We start from the raw sequence: 17470 nt of genomic DNA on the forward strand, positions 1-17470 counted from the left end.
CTAGTAAAACACTGGATTAGATTAGATTAAAAATCTGCCGCCCCAACACACAGCTGTCATACTTTTAAGATGACATAACTGGGATAGAAGCACCACAAGTGGATAGCCAATTTTATAACTCGTTTAGTCATGCTGTTTTCTAACTAAAAATCACGTACCAAAATCTTTTAGAAGAGGTTGCTCTGAATCTACACAAAATGTTAACACACTAAGAAATATAAAAGCATTAATTATGTAGACTATCTGGCATGTTATTTTCCAATGAATTGTTACTATTTCTTTAAAAATCTTTGTTTCCTTGAGATTTTGGTCTTAAACAACCAGAATGAAGAAAGTAAAATACGCTTCTCACCATTAAAAGATACTCCACTGCTCTGTCAGGGTTGTTGAAACTGGCTCTCAGGGCCGCAATTACTTGCTCTCGTTCATAGCCCATTGACATGATTTCTGTTACCATATTCTCATAGGACTGACCTGTCACTAAAAAAAGGCATATGGGGGCAGGAGGAGAGGGAAGAAAGGAAACATTTAATAAATAAACATTCTCCATACATTTCTTGAGTATATATATGTATACGATGTTTCAGCCATGATAGTGTTAAGAATAAAAAGATAAATAACAGTATAAACTACAGTATATATGTAGTAGGTAGAATAATGCCCTCCCCCAAGCCCTGGATCCTATAAATATGTTAGGTTACATGGCAAAAGGGAGTTAGGTTGCTAATCAGCTCACTTTAAGACAGGGAAATTATCCTTAATTATCTAGGTGGGCCCAATCTAACTACAACGGTCCTTAAAAGTAGGAGGGAAACAGATGAGAGGGTCAGAGAAACAGATGTAAGGAAGAGAAGACAAAAGCAGAGTCAGATTCCATGCTGCTGCCTTTGATGATGGAGGAAGGGGCTCTGAGCCAAGCAATGTGGGCAGCCTCCAGAAGCTGGAAAGGACAAGGAAACAAATTCTGCCCTAGAGCCTAGAGAAAGGAATGCGGCCCTGATTTTAGCCCAGTCATTTAGTCCCTTGATTTTAGTTCAGCGAGCCCCATGTTGGACTTCTAACCTACGGTACTTTAAATAACAAATCTGTATTGTTTTATACCGCTAAGTTTGTGGTAATTTATTACAGTGGCAATAGAAAACTACTAGAGTATGTTTAATGAGTCTAATAGGAAAATCAGGTACAAATGTAGCACAAATATAGGAGAGAATCAGCAAGTCAGGGAAGACAACCTGGAAGAAGAGACAGATGAACTGATTTTTAAAAACAAGTAGAAGGGACATTTCAAGCAATCAACTCTGCTATAACAAGTTCAGTTTTCCTTTGACACCTTTTATTATCAAAATAGTGGGAGAGAGGAGGTTAGAAGCTAGAAAGTTAGAATTTCCCATACTATACAAAGAAAAACTTCCCATACTATACAAATGCGCCAAGCACTACTATTCCAGTAAGTTATTTCCCACAGGCTCTCTCCGACTCTCTCAGCTGAAAACCTAACTCGTTCTTCATGGAAATGTCAGACAAGAAACACACTGACTGAAAGAAAGCCAAACTCTCTCCCACTACACTTACCTCACTTAACCTATTTTTTCTTTCATCTGTGTTCTGGGTACTACTCCCTTTCTTGTCTCCCCAAAGAACTGGACTCTTTGGTGATCCTTTCTGATGTGCGTCTCCCACCGTTCCAACATCTCCACTTAAATTATCCTGATCACAAGTTAACTATGTCCTGGCATGTCATCCTAAAAACAAAAACATGCCTCCCTTGACTGCATCCGAATTCCTCTTTCAGGAACTGGCCCCTCTGCTCTCTTCCCTGCGCAGCCACAGATATCTGCACATGCAATGTCCACTTCCTCGCATTTCACTGACTCTTCAACCAGTATCATTACGTGACTTTGCATCTCTAAAGATTTTCCCCTCAAATGGTGTCCCACCATTATCTGCCTTCTCCATTTCAAAAACAGCACCTCTATCCATCCAAGTGCTTGAATCAGAAACCTCGGTGGTTTCAATTCCCTTTCTTCTCCTTCCACATCTAGTCTACAACTTATCTGGTAGATCCTTCTCTAACTTATAACCCAGACCTATCTTGTTCCCTCTTTGTCCTCTGCCTTCACTCAAGACCAGTCCACAACGACCTCTGGTCTGGATCACACCCTGCTTCCTCTCCTGCCCCCAAGCCCACAACCCATTCTGCAGACAGTTGCAAAAGCTTTTAAAAAAGAAAACCTTATCTCATTTCAGGCTCCCAACCCTCCACAATCCTCTACACACCACACCGATCTTCTCCAGTTTACTTCACAAGCCGTACCTTCTCTGCCCCAGAACCTTAGACCCCAGGCGTCTTGGATGGCCAGTTTGTTTACAGGCTCCAGTTCTCAATTTAATCATTACAGTCTTAGAGGTATTGCCTAACTATCCTAAATATAAGTAGCCTTCTTTTTTTCTCTATGGAAGCCATTAGTTTTCTTAATATGATTTGCAATCTATTTTGTTACATTCTTTTTTTCTTTCCCCTACTTGAATGCAAAGTTCAACTGTGCAAAGAGCCATATCATTTTGCATCACTATTTCTCTGACACATAGGTGACAATATCAGTTGAATGATTTTTTTTCTGTGGAATTGTCAATAAAGGTATTTAATAGCTATGAAAGTATATCTTAAAAAAACTAATTATCACTAAGAAAATTTGGCATTTAATATCTTGTTTAGAGTAATGATGTTTCCTTACTTGTTAATATAATTTTATTTTCTTAATTACCAACTGACAGAATTCTAGCATAAAGTCATTCAAGCGGCAATACACTTTCAGTAATCTAGCTACCAGATACAGAAATTAGCATCAATGTAAACAAAATTAAGAGCTGTGGAGTATCAGATCACACTATTTTAACGTAGTGTTTCTCATTTAATTCTCACAACAATTCTATGAAAAAGGTTAATATTCCTCTCCCTTTAAGATTAGGCTGAGGCTTAGAGAGATTAATAATTTGATCGTGCTATCAATGTCTGGTAAGTCCTGGTGCAGAGACACAAACACAGGCTGTCAGAGTGCAGAGCACCACACCTAATCATTAGGCTATCTCTCCTAAAATCACGCTTCCTAATTAATCAAGTTATAAAAACTCAAAAAGAAATGCCTATAAGTAGTTTGATACTTTTCAGAGCTTAAAAGTACAAGGGCAAATGACTCGTAGGAAAACTACAGACAATGGATAACATGAGACAGAGTTAATGAGGCTAAAAAAGTAGTGATGAGAAACCTATCTTTAAGAGTGAGTTCGGACCTATCTTCTAGGCCACGAGGAGCTATGAAAGGAACTAACAATGACCTCATCAGATGTGCCTTTTAGAAAGCCCACTATGGCAGGAATAGACCAGTTAGAAGAGAATAATGCAAGAGTATCAGTGGCGTAAGCACATAAGCTAAGGCAATTAACTGGCAGTGGAAACAAATATTCTAGAGACTTCAGGAAGGAGGATCAACAGGACTCCTGGGCTCACGGGGCCAGGGGAGGCAGCGGGTCAAGGATGAAGACAGCAAGGTTTCAGTAGAAGGTAGATGATGATGCAAACAAGGAAAGGAACAAAGGAGAAGTATCAGATGGGGGAAGAAAAGATGAATCAATCTGGAACCTAAGGAGTTTGTGGAGGTGGTAGATTTTCCGATTAGCAGTTTAAAGATGTTATAGTTTGGAGGAGTTCTTATAGTAGATGGGTGGTATCTGCCATTCCTATAATTTGAACTTTGAACTATGGCCTAGAGCAGAACCATAGAAAACTCATATATTTAAGGGCAAGGTAAAACAGAAAGAATTAACAAGAAAGCCTAAGAAGGAAAAGTCAGAGGTACAGATCAAGAAATGAGTAGTGTCAGAGTCCCCAAAAAGGAAAGTTTAAAGAAGCAAGGTATCAACACAAAGACTGGGTAAATGAAAGAGTAAAGGGATCCCGAGACCATCAAGTTGACAATGGCTGTTGTAGGAGACATAAGGTGTAAAGGTAAGCTATCAGTATCAGAGGCTTTGGTGTAGCTGTAGCAGCAGCAGCTAGAGCTGTGGTCTCCTGGACCCCTGCTCGGTAGCATCAATGCAGTCCAACTGAATGAAACAGCAGTGGCAAGAGCCAGAGCCTTCAGCAGAACCAGGGGCAAGTGTCAGCTGGTTCCAGCTCTGACACTACAGAGCATTTTACCCATCTCTTTGTAATCTCCGTGAGCCCTTCCAGTATCTTTGTAACAATTTCCTAAGATTAAGCCATCCCATGTTTGAAACAGATTTCTGTTTTTCTGACTGGACACTAACTTATATTCATTTGGTAGCAGAGTAGTCCCAGAAAACAGTCCCTCAAATATGTGAACGTGGGTCTGGTACATCCAGGTGAACTTAGGTTGATTATTTAAACTGTTTTGCCCCTACATGCTATGGGTAACCAGTATGCCCTTTCCCACAGCAGTGAGGGCATCAAGGAATTGAAGTCCAATTAGGACAGAGGGCCTACTCCAGATCTTAATGAGGTGCTACCACTGCTGCAGCAGCTAAGCAGGAATCCAGAAGCCCACAGTCCACTGAAGCTGCTGTGCCCAGCTGTCTGTCTACCTCCCATTTCCAGTAACATAGAAGAGTACCAAAGGGCAGGAATGGGGGTGCCAGCCCACGGACTTGTTAATTAGCAGGCACAGCAGGAACCATACCAGAGGTGTTACAATGGGAAAATGGGGAAAGAAACAAATGATTTTGACAGATTAGGTACGAAGGGGAGATGGAAAGACATTATTCAAGAGGCAAAAGTGAAAGGTGGGATAAAAAGGCATTTTCACTGCAAGTACTATAGAAGCGACAAGATGTAGATAGGAACCTATAGGGCTACAAGCTGGAATAAAGGCTAGACGTAAATAAAGAGCAAGTGTGAGACAGATTTAGTAACATTTTATACTCATTTTGAAGACACTTTGTAATAAACCTGTACACAGATCAAACTTTGTTAAGATCTCATTTAAAATTCACAGTTGGAAAATGGACAATTATTTGCTTTAAGGAAAGGAGTATGCTTAACTTTAACAGTACAATTTAAAGGAGTCAATATATAAACAATAATTTACAAAGTCTTTAGCAACATTATTTATTTTTTTTTTAAAGATTTGCACCTAGGCTAACAACTGTTGCCAATCTTCTTTATTTTTTTTTAAGGATTAGCACCTGGGCTAACAACTGTTGCCAATCTTTTTTTTGTCTTTTTCCTGCTTTATCCCCCCAAACCCCCCCTGTACACAGTTGTATATCTTAGTTGCAGGTCCTTCCAGTTGCGGGATGTGGGACGCCACCTCAACGTGGCCTGACGAGTGGTGCCATGTCCACGCCCAGGATCCGAACCCTGGGCCGCCGCAGCGGGGCGCGCCAACTTAACCACTCGGCCACGGAGCCGGCCCTTTAGCAACATTATTAACTGAATAATCACCTAAATCATTCAGTACCTTGATTATTAGCTACCATGAAAATGAACAGATTTTCATGATCTAGAAAAACAAAACTTAAACCTCTTCCCTCTCTCTTCTAAGGTTATTTACAACTTACATACTTACCAAGCGCACTTGTTGCATCTTCAAAAAGGTTTGACCGAGAAGAATCTCCTGAGGTACTGTAAAAGGTTTTTAGAAAATCATATATCAGAAAAGTACGTAAAATTCACATTAAAGTTTAGTAACTGCCTAATTTACAAAGAGTCTTTGATTTTAATTAAATGCAGAAGTTTGGCTACAGCATTTCAACATTCTTCTAGATTAAACCCTCAAAGCTTTATCCGTAATAGGTATGGTTTGGGAAGAAATTTCAATCTTAACACTCATTCTATTCTGAAAATCCATCATTTTAAATGTCCAAGGACACAAAATAACATCCTTACAGATAGCTTACTACTTAAGGAATACAAAAAGGACAATGCACAACTATTTCCCTGAAAGAGTTTACATGAGAAGTTAAATAATCTATAAGTGAAGTCACAGTAGAAGAAACAGCAAAAGCAGTCCATGATAAATGGCACATGTAGAAACCACACGAGGCTGGAAAGGCCCAGGAAGTCTTTACACAGCGGAATTTCAGTTAGGTCTTATACTTCAGTTTTGAACACAGAAACTGAAAGAAGGTGGAATTTAAGTCAAGGAACATAGCGTAAGCAAAATATGCAGAGATGGGATAAACCCAAGTTGTAACCAAAGTAAACCAGTTAAAAAGACTAAGTTTCTGTTGGGAAACTGTAGAAAGGTAAGTCTGGAAAACAAAGTAGACAAAAACAAGATTATGAAAGATCATAAAGAGTAGACTAAAGGAAAATAAAACGAAGTTTACAAAAGTGGTAAAGGTAAGAGTTAGAAGTTTAGATTAACACACACACAACACAACACACTTATACTTCTGTCCCAATTTTAAAAACAAAACACAGTAGACTTTAGTTCTGAGAAAACCCTGCCCAAGACCCCTACCCAGAGACATCACTACTACCAGTTTCTATATAACAACTTGTGTCTTGCTTTAGTGTATTTTATTTAACAATTATTCCATGTCAGCGCAGCCACAACCACCTCAATTTTTTCCCAAAGACTCACAGTATTCCATTTAATTCACCAAATCAAGCTCTTATTAAGGAATTTTCAGTTTGGTTTCTAACCTTAAAATTCTTCCTGTAGTCAAATTTATCAATTGTTCTTTTTATGACATTTTTGGTTAAGATTATCTTTATTTTCCCACATTCTCCTCTGGTTTATGGTTTCACTTTTACATTAAATCTTTATCCATCTACAATTTATTTTTATGAGTGGAGGTATGTGATCTATCTTTTTTCCCTCCAGATGGACAGGCATTTATCCCAATAGCATTTTTCTCACAGTGGTCTGAAATTACATCTTTATCTTATATTAAGTCCCTGTAGGCATTTTGGTCTGTTTCTAGACTACTATTTCACTGAGCAGTCTCTCTAGGAAGAGCTATAGTAAATTGTTGTAATCATTACCATGTATAATATATTTTGCTATATGGTAGGACTAGTCCCCTTCATTACTGTTCTTTTACAGAACAATTTGTGCTATTTTTGCACTGTTTTAAAATTTCTTTCTAAACATTACAGATAAGACTGCGGTATTGTTTAACCACAGTTCTTCATTCTTGATTCTGCCTCACCACTTCTCCCCTCCCCATCTGCAGAGGAAGCCACTTATCAGTTAGTGTGTTGTCCCTTCGCTACTGGTTTTCTACACATTACTATGCATACCCACAGAAAATACACCATGTTGTTTGGTGGCTTTTGTTTGGTGTATGGTTATTGCCTATATTGTTTTGCAATTTGCTTTTTCCATTTGATAACAAAGCCTTGAAACCACATTCATTTAATATGCATATAGCTGCATACTTTAGTATTGGTTATCAGGGCTTCTGAAACTTTAGGATGTCCAAGAATTCACCAGGAGAGCTTGTTAAAATACCGATTTCTGGAATCCACCCCAAATAACTCTGATTTAGAGGTCTAGGGTGGAGCCTAAGAATTCATTTCAAACTAACTTCCAGTGATGCTGATGCTGCCTACTGACTACCATGCACTGAGCAGCAACGTTCTCTAATATGAATAAATCACAGGTCAAGTTATTCCCTCACTAATGGCTATTTAAGTTGGTTCCAATTTGTCCTCAATTACAAACAATACAGTCCTTATGCACAAGTGCAGTTTCTCTAAGGGAGACATCAATAAGTAGAATTTGCATTGTAATAGGTGGTTTTTAAAGAACAAAACCAACCTAAAGAAACAAATCATTAATAAATGAAATATCAGATCAGTGGCAATGGACAGAGTTTCTGCCACCCCTCAAATTCTTACCAGCACATCTCCTGATAATTATCTCACTAAGTTTTGTGCTTTACAGGACACTAAACGTTTTATAGCACAAATGAAAGGACTAAGGCATACTTAAGTAGTTTGTTTTCTGAGCTTCTCACATCCTTCCCTTCCTGTGTTACCCTTCTCTGAGGTATGTAATTTTGAGAAATAAGAGTAAATTGTTGGCATACAAAGCGCAACTAAGTAAGTGACTCTGGTGTCTGCTCTTCTGGATCCCTGACCATCAACTCATTTATGCAACCTCTATAGGTTTGAAAAGGTAATCCTGACTCTTGAGACTAGGTAAATAAGACTGTACCTTAAAATAGAAACAATAAAGAAATTTGAATTGATATTAGCGCATTAAAATGTATTGATCAATTCTGAAATTCTCATACTATGAGTTTTTTAAGGAGCTTAAAGCATTTAAGAAAATAGACACTGTACTTACCCAAGATTTAATTAAGTTTACAATGTTTAAATGCTTTGGGAAACCAATTTGTTAAATTTGTAAGTTCCCCACCATACACAAAATTGACCAAAGCCTTTTGACATAATAACTTAACCTGACTCTGGATTGTCTCCCACTAGGTAAGAGTGTTGAATGCATTTCTAGCTATACATGCGAGAAGGATCAAGTTAGGAAATGGTGCCTCAGAATACCTAAAGTCAAGTGTAGCAGGCAGGCAAAGGGAAAATATTTTATTAACTGAGCCTATGCTCTCTTCTTAGGGAATCAATTCCTTGGAGAGAGGCCTCGAGTGAGCAATGAACCAGGTGACTCAAACCCCTCCACACAGCTGACTGGGTCAGACACAGAAACCGCACTTAAAGGCAGAATACTAAAATGAAGGAACATGACCACATTCTTTCTGACCATTGTTGTATTTATCACAAACATCCTTCCACGTCAGTAAGTGTTTCCAGTTGCTGCATAGGTTTCCACTGTGTCTGGTTCTGAGTCCAAGGACTCTTAACTAATACCACTGGAGTCTTGAGCTGCAACTAAAGTCACAAAATACAAACAGCTCCAGTGCCAGTGAACACTGGACATAATACAACCTGTGCTCTCAGATAAAAGTGTAATTCCCTTGTACTATTTCCAGCCAAGAGAATTGATGCATTTGCTTTGGTTATTTTATTTATCATTGGGGAAAAAATATCTGAAGATCTGCACAGGCAAAAGTTTAAATTTCTACACAAGTTCACAAAAGTATAGACAAAGTGCAAAATTGAAACAATTCACGTGGTAGTAGGTGACATATCCATAATAGCTGATACTTACTCTGCACTAATTGTGTGCCATGTGCTATTCCACATCTATTACACTCATTATTTCATTTAACCCTTATAACAACTCTATCAGATAGGTCCTATTGTCATTCCCATTTTACAGATGAGGAAAAAACTCAAAGATGTTAATTACTTTTCTAAGGTTACAAGCTAACAAATGTCAGACTTAAACACAATGCTAAGCAGCAAGCGAAAATATTTACTGACATGGAAGGATCTTCGTGATATATATATGACAATGATCAGAAGCAATACAGATCAAATATGAATAATGATTGGGGGAATGTCATATTATTTATATGTCAAATTATAATGTCAAGTTATTTTATAATTCTTTTTCTTTTTGGTCATTTGTATTTCCTAATTCTTGTACACAAAATGAATAACAACTTTGACCCTCTTTCCCTTCCCCCTGGGGGGAAAAAACCCCAATGCACAGTATACAAATCTGGATTACCGAAATTTAAACAAACACAAGCCAGAGTTCAAAGTTTAGAAAAACTTTAACACAGCAGATAAAGTTAGTTTGATCAAAACAATAATCAAAATAAATACATGCATGAAGTTCTTGTTATAAACATATTGTGAGATACAATTTCCTAGAATCCAGTTCTTACCTGTCAGTTGATGTTGGGCTAGTAGCCACTGGTGCTTCTGCTGGCTTTTCTGCAGGCTTCTCCTGTTTCGTTGCACTAGCAGATGCAGGTTCAGAAGATGCTGTTGTTGATGCTGGAGTGATGGATGCAGGCGAGGGAGCTGGAGCCAAAGCAGGGGCGGGGGTTGGAGCCTGAGCCACAGCTGGTGCGGTGGAGGAACTAACTGTGGTAGTCGTGGCAGAATTTGATTGCTGAGTTGTAGCTGGTGCTGGTGTTGTCACTGCTTTGGGCTAAAACACAGTAAAAAGCAAAATAAAGAATTATGATAAAATACTACATCATTACCCGATCTCTAATTAGACTGTATTGTTACAGGATGCTACAAAAAATGTAACAAACAAACCCACAACTTGAAAATAATTTTGTAAAGCGACATAATAAATGAGATCAATATTAGCAATCTGAATCACTATTTATGTTACTCTTTCAAAGCTGATGAAAGCATATAACTATCAACCTCTAATAGCTTTAGGCAACAGTTCCAGTCTTCCCATCAAGTTAATATGAAAAAGAAGCCAGTATTCAATAATAGAGAGAATGTGTACCCAGAAAAAGAACCACACAACACCCCCTGCCCCAATTTATAATTTAAATTCCTTGGCTATAACTTTAAAGTATTCATTGTCATTTAAAAGCATTACCAAAGTAACTTTCTTATAATGGACATATAAGTAGAACTATGATTAATGAACATGCCAGATATTCTGCAGTATTTTAGAAGCAGGAGGAAAATCCCAATACTAACTACAAACCAATAGGTATAAATACAAAGAGGCTGACATAACATTTTGAGATGTATATGTAGTCAAACAGAAAAATAAAGGTAAAATAAAGTTATAACTACATGCTCAGAACTTTCTGAACTAGAAGCAGAGAGGTTCCCACAGAGCAAAAAGCAATCACATATGTGTAAAAATCATACTATGAGTTTTATTCTTCTCCTGAGGTTTATCAATACTCACTACCTGTTTAGCTCATAACTTTCCTAAAGACAAAAGGTAATTTTTGATGGAAGACAAGGTTAAAATTCAAGATAAGTTGCCCCAAGTATAAACGAACAAACTGTAAAAGCAGGGAGCCGAGTCTTGTCTTGTTCGATGTGAGCTAGCAGAGGCGCACACTGGAAAAGTGGTGAGCGCAAGGCAGCGGGAGAGGGCTTTAAAAACGACTAGCAGCATTCGCTCTCCTTTCCCTATTCTGTCTTACATTGAGCTCTCTAACTTTCTTGACTGCCAATATAATACTCCGCAAATTATTGATGTTCTAAATTGCAATCTGGCTAAAAACGTAATTTAGATGTGTTACACTCCTTTAATATTTCCCTTAAGATTATTTGTGATCAATATAATGTCGTAACAACCATGCCCTCAAGGTATTTGTTGCCACAAAGAGCTATTTAAGCCTCATTCTAAACGGGATCAAACCCATCTGCTTTTTTTCCTGCTTAGTTTTGATCTTATCAGCTTTTTCCTGTCTCTTCTTTATAAGAAGGTCATTTCTCATCGCTTTCATAATGCTTAACTGTAGTTGTTTTCTTCCCCTTCTAACAACTGGCCTCTATTATTCACCTGAAAATAAAATCACCACAAATATCATTAGAATTCTATGTAAATAAGAATAGGTTCAACTCCAAGTAGCTACTCTTCAAATGCATGCACCTATTCTGAGACCCATGCTGCTTAATTTTTAGTTATGTTCTAAATAGTCAAGGTTACTGTAATACTAAAGGAAATAAGACCAATAACAAATAGATTTCCACATGTGTGGCTACCACATTTTCCATTATGTACTATGCATGATAAAATGAGATGAGACAATGGAATATTACTCAGCCCTGAAAAGGACAGAAATTCAGGCACATGCTACAACATGGATGACCCTTGAAGACATTATGCTAAAGGAAATATGCCAGTCACAAAGGACAAATACCATTTGATTCCACTAATACAAAGTACCCAGAGCAGTTAAATTCACAGACAGAAAGCAGAATGGTTGCCAGGGGCTGGGGGGAAGGGAAAATGGGGAGTTATCCTTTAACAGTACATAGTTTCAGTTTGAGAAGGTGAAAACAGTTCTGGAGATGGATGTAGTGATGACTGCATAATAACATGAATGTAATTACTTAATGCCACTGAGCTGTACTCTTAAAAATGGTTAAACTGGCAAATTTTGTGTTATGTATATTTTATCACAATTTTTTTAAAAACTAGATAAAAAAACTAGATGAGACAAAGTTTCCTAATATGAATTCTGTTCCTCTGATTTAAAGCTAAACATTTAATAAGTGCTTGAATATAGCAAAATCAATATGGCTTCTAATGGATGTAAAACTTTTAAGTCCAACACATGTAAAAAAAACAGCTGTTTACCTGTTTTTTGTTTCTCAGTACAAAGTATAGTATTTAATTACTGTATAGTAATTAAAATTTATTTGTTCAACTCTATTTTCCACTGCACAAATCAATTATTTTGCTATTTAAGAAAAAAAACCGTACTTCTTAAAAATTTATTTGTTCTACTTTTGGTCTCTGATAAACTGGTTTCAATTAACTATTTAAACTTATTTCTAGAGCTAGAAGTAACACTGTTCTTCTCAGATTATAGCAATTCAGTCCTAAAAACAAATGTCAGTACCACCACTTCTCTGTCTTAACTCTCCACTGCATGCTTATGTATCTTTAAACAAGGACATAAATTTTAAAAATCTCTGAAAACACATTCATTCTCTACTTTAGGGAAAAACTTAAGACTTTAATAAAATCTCCTAAATATTGTTTCTGTTTAAAACTTCTTCACAATGATCATTCTATCATTTCTTTAGCTGCCTTTTCCTTTTTTTTTGTTTCTAAAAATCTACCCCACTAACTAAGAAATAACACTGAAATTATAAGTCTACATGACTTTTCTGCCTTGAGGAGTTTGTCAGGTCTAGTAGATAACATAGCAAGTCCCTTTAAGGCACCCCTATTAAAAACTACAAAATAAGAAACATTATTCAATTTCTAAGAACCACATTTTCTAATAATTACATAATTAGCGATTTCACTACTCCAGCAAAACCTAACAATTTTCAACAAGATATTTATATAAAACTGTTTTAATTTACTCAAAATTACGTTCAAACTACAAACATATCAAATTACTAACTTTATGGTTGACCCAAGGGAAACTTAGACTCTTTACTAACAGTTAAGTGCGTGCCACTCTGGATGTGTATCAAGTGTATTCACCTCAAAGCGTAAAGGCTGGACTTGGGAGGCATTGTTTTTTAAAGACCTGCAGGCAGCAAAATATACAGAATGAAGCTAGAACTTACTTTTGTCACCATTACCACCACAAAGTTTTTCTCATCAATTTTATATTCTTTTAGAGCAGTATCATCATTGAGGATTTTGCCTAATTCATTAAGAGAAAAAACATGTTATTTAAGGCAACGTAACCTTTGTCTTATGCATAACTGAAGTTAAAACAATCACCAATGGCAATTCTATTAGTCAACACTTTCCCCAAAGAAAAACATTAACCAATCAGCCAAGATAAAGATAAATGGAAACAGAAACATGACTAGTGAAGAAGGCATAAGCATTTGACTAAGATATCAAACATATACTGTATATAGATATCCCAAGCAATTCTTCAAAATTATTACTTATAAAAAAAAGACGTGCTGGGTAAGGAAACATTAACTAGGTCCTGAGAAAGGGGAGATCATGAAGACAAATAAAATTCAATACTGCAATTGCCCAGGGATCCCCCTGGGGAATAATCCATAATCCTTCCTGATAAGAGGAAGGAGAAAATAACAAACTTCCTGCTGCCACAAATACCGAGTATCTGGCAAAACAGGAATGTTCCAATGCTATGAAAGCGAGATATTCATAATCAAAAGTACTTCAGAAAATGACTTGGTACACAACAAAAGGCCAGACGGTACAGAACTGAGTAAAGCACAAAGGAGTACACAAGACTGGTCATGGTGAAGGTCAAGTGTTAGATGAGGATTCCCTCAGGTTTCCTTTCCCTTGAATTTAGTTTTCCATTTTTAAAAAGTCATTGAATCAAAGGCTGCAAGCATTAAGACAGGAACAGAGTTCCTACTCTGTATAGAAATAAGTAAACAGGCTAAGACTAGGAACCAGAAATTCTAGTTTTCTGTCTTCCTCTTTAGGCTTCTGATTCCTAATCATGGGGTTAGCGTTTCCTCTAAACCATCTCAGTTAAGAAAATACTACAAAATCTATTATCTAGGAAGAGATGAGAAACCACGGGCAATTCAAGATCCACCCTACTGTCATCTACAATCACATCGTTCAGTATTTCTTTTGAAGAACAAACAGAAGAATTTTCCCCACAAAATTCACAAATCAAGTCTATTTTAACACACATTTTCCTGGTTACTAGTAAAGCTACTTAAATTTGCAATTTCCTATTCATATCCTTTGCTGATTTTGTTATGGGGCCATTCTCCCCTAATTTTTAAGAGCTTTTTATATAATGTGAATATTAATCTTTTCTTTTCCTGTCACTTATTTGTGTCTTTTGACACATAAGGTTTTCTATATTCTTCAGTCAATTTTGCTATTTTATTTAAAGAGAAGATTGAATCACATTCAAACGACTACTTGTTCACTGCTTCTATCTGTACAATCATATTTCTGACAGAATCAATTTGTATACACTACAATTTGTAAGATGATAATTTCTAAAACTAAAAGAATGTCACCATAAACAATAAAATGGTATCCTAATTTCAGTATTTAATTCATACCTGCATAAATTAATTTTTGACCTGCTACAGGAAAGGCATCTTTCCCCTTTTCAGACTCGATCTTCTCCTTCAGTGCTTTCACCTACAGGAAAAATAAAGATTCTTTTTTAAAAACTCTAAACAACAAATGACAATCTAGAATCTGAATAAAAGATGCAAGATAAAATTTTTATACATTTTAATTATTAATGCTTCCAAAAACCTGAGATCATGTCTTTCTAACATTATATCAAGAGATTCATTATTAACCTCTATTATTAGGTATGATAGGTATAAACTTTGTTTTACCACCATGTGTTAAATACACATAGATTTAAAAAAAACTTTACCAGTTGATTTGATAAATCTATTCAAAATAAAGACTTCACATCAAAAAGTTCTGATTCTTACTAAAAAGTTGGGCTTACTTCCCATAAAGAAAATAAACCTCTTTAATATAAAAGGTCTAAGAAATAAAATGGTCTCATCTACAATAACAAAAGTTAAATGTGAATGTTAAAAGGCAAATGATTCACTTTAAAAGTGTGTAGAGGGGCTGGACTAGTGGTGCAGGGTTCGCAGGTTTGAAACCTGGGTACAGATATATGCACCGCTTGTTAAGCCATGCTGTGGTAGGCATCCCACACATAAAGCACAGGAAGATGGCACAGATGTTAGCTCAGGGCTAATCTTCCTCCAAAAAAAAAAAAAGTAAACTAACTGCTCCCAATCCTCCTCTTTTTGCTGAGGAAGACTGGCCCTGAGCTAACATCCCTGCCCATCTTCCTCCACTTTATATGTGGGACGCCTACCACAGCATGGCTTGCCAAGCAGTGTCACGTCCGCACCCGGGATGTGAACCGGCGAACGCCGGGCCACCGAAGCAGAAGATGGGAACTTAACTGCTGTGCCACCGGGCTGGCCCCTGGACATTAGTATTTTTACAAAGCATTACAGGTGGTTCCAAAGTTCAGCCAAGGCTGAGAACCAGTGTTCTACTTAAATGATCTTAAACAAGTGGCTTGGCTTATCTTAGCATCAGTTTCATCTGTAAAGTAAGAAGGACTAAAACAGATGATCTTTATGGTCTCTTCGATTACTAAAATTACGCAAAAATAGGCTCATTATGAAGTATTTAGAAAACGAGTCCAATCAACTTCTGACACTGATCAGACAGTAGAGTGGCATAGGAGTAAAAAAGGCAAGGAGACATAATGGAACTAGTTTCATCACTTTAAAGGCACAAGAATCAAGGGGGAAAATTCTACTTCCCAGGATACTTCTGAAAATTGTCTAAATTGATAGTTCTGAGCTTTATGAAAAGCTCAGTGAAAAACTGTCTGACAGAAAGGGATACAAAGAGAGGGTTCCTTTGTACAATTACAAAGTGATGCCATATTCTTCCAAAAAAAAAAGATAGTAATGTTTATATAGATTCAAGTACATTAACAAACACAATTTCACATAATCCTCAAAACTCTGGGACAAATGGGAATATCGTCCACTCAATTTTATAGATGAGGAAACAGAAATACAGAGGTTAAATTTCTTCCCCAAATCACATTGCTACTAAGTAGTAGCTGAAACCCACAACCAGCTCTTCTGACTCTAAGCTTTAGAACCCAGTATACTGTGCAAATACCATCCAGATAAATCACCCTTTCTACACTGATCTTCCTGAAATAGGTCAGTGGCATCACTCCTAGTCTGATGTTCCCCAAAGCGGAAAGCCATTACAAAAATCTCAACCATTTTCTGCTGCTCTGAATTTCAAAAGTAAGACTAACATAAGTAACAACTTTTTTAAAAAGCGCTCAGAAAATCTGATCTCAACAAACTGAGGATATAAATTCCATGTCTATATCCAATTTAGTACATTGTTGCTCTATTAGATGGTAAACTCTATGCTAGGTGAGGTCAGTTTGAAACAGTACAAAGAGTCCACAACTTCTCTAACAACTCTACGGTTTGTCCCTGCTTTAAATACCATTTATGACAGTTCTGATTTTACCTATACATTCCGTTAGCACTTTATAAGAGTGGGAAATAAAAGACACGATCTCAATTTCCGACCTACAGTAGCCTTTAAAGACCATCTAGTACCCCTCTATTGCTACTAGAGCAGAGATTCTCCAGGTGTGTGTGGTCCAGGGAGCCCTGTTAGGTCATCTGCACGATCAAAAGACATTATATTTGCCTTTTCTCACAAGTATACAGTTCTGAGTTTTCCACAGGATACAGAGCATGTGATATCACAAAAGGCTGAATGCAGAGGCAGATGAGAATCCAGCTATCTTCTATTAAAGCCAAATATTAAAGAGATGTGCAAAACAAGTAAAACAATGTCAGTCTTCTTACTGCTTTTTGTTGTTTTGGAAAATAATTTTTCATACTAAAATATATTGATTATAACATTTAATGGGTTATTATTTTTAACTGAACACAAAAAAATTCTGAGTTTTAATTTCTAATATGGTAAATATCAATAAATACAAGCACACAGACAAAAGTTATTTTGGAGTCCTCAATAATTTCTAAGTGTAAAGGGGCCCTGAGAACCAAAAGTTTGAAAACCGCTATCTTACATGCTAAATGACTTGCCCAAAGTCAAGTGAGCGGTAGCAAAGCATGGTTAGAGCACTCTGTGGTGAATGATAAATTTCCTTTCACACTTTTTTGCTTAGAGAGGGAGAAGAGATGCAATATTTACAACTGTGATTACTTGGTGAAAAATCACAAATGAATTATAGACCACATGAATCACTCTGAGTCAATCCAGTTCTCAGAACAGTACATAGTGGTTTAGTACATAGGGGTAACTCAATTATCACTTGCTGAATAAGTAAATTAATGTAGCATAGAAATACATGAAGAAAAAAGGAAATAAAAAGAAGAAATATATGAGCC

The 17470-nt window shown here is 36.8% G+C and overlaps 1 protein-coding gene across 1 annotated transcript in view; it reads right to left on the minus strand.

Annotated features, from left to right (window-relative positions):
• RAD23B (RAD23 homolog B, nucleotide excision repair protein) overlaps window positions 1–17470 on the minus strand; it is a 48775-nt gene that overhangs the window by 18700 nt on the left and 12605 nt on the right. Inside the window, exons 2-6 of the mRNA XM_014834462.3 lie at window positions 14585–14666; window positions 13133–13212; window positions 9778–10046; window positions 5586–5641; window positions 353–480 (exon numbers count right to left, since the gene is read on the minus strand). Of these exons, the coding sequence (XP_014689948.1) occupies window positions 353–480; window positions 5586–5641; window positions 9778–10046; window positions 13133–13212; window positions 14585–14666 (615 nt within the window). The remainder of the gene's footprint in view (window positions 1–352; window positions 481–5585; window positions 5642–9777; window positions 10047–13132; window positions 13213–14584; window positions 14667–17470) is intronic.

This window comes from Equus asinus, chromosome 10, assembly GCF_041296235.1.
Source record: "Equus asinus isolate D_3611 breed Donkey chromosome 10, EquAss-T2T_v2, whole genome shotgun sequence".
In the NCBI taxonomy this organism is placed as follows: Eukaryota; Metazoa; Chordata; class Mammalia; order Perissodactyla; family Equidae; genus Equus; species Equus asinus.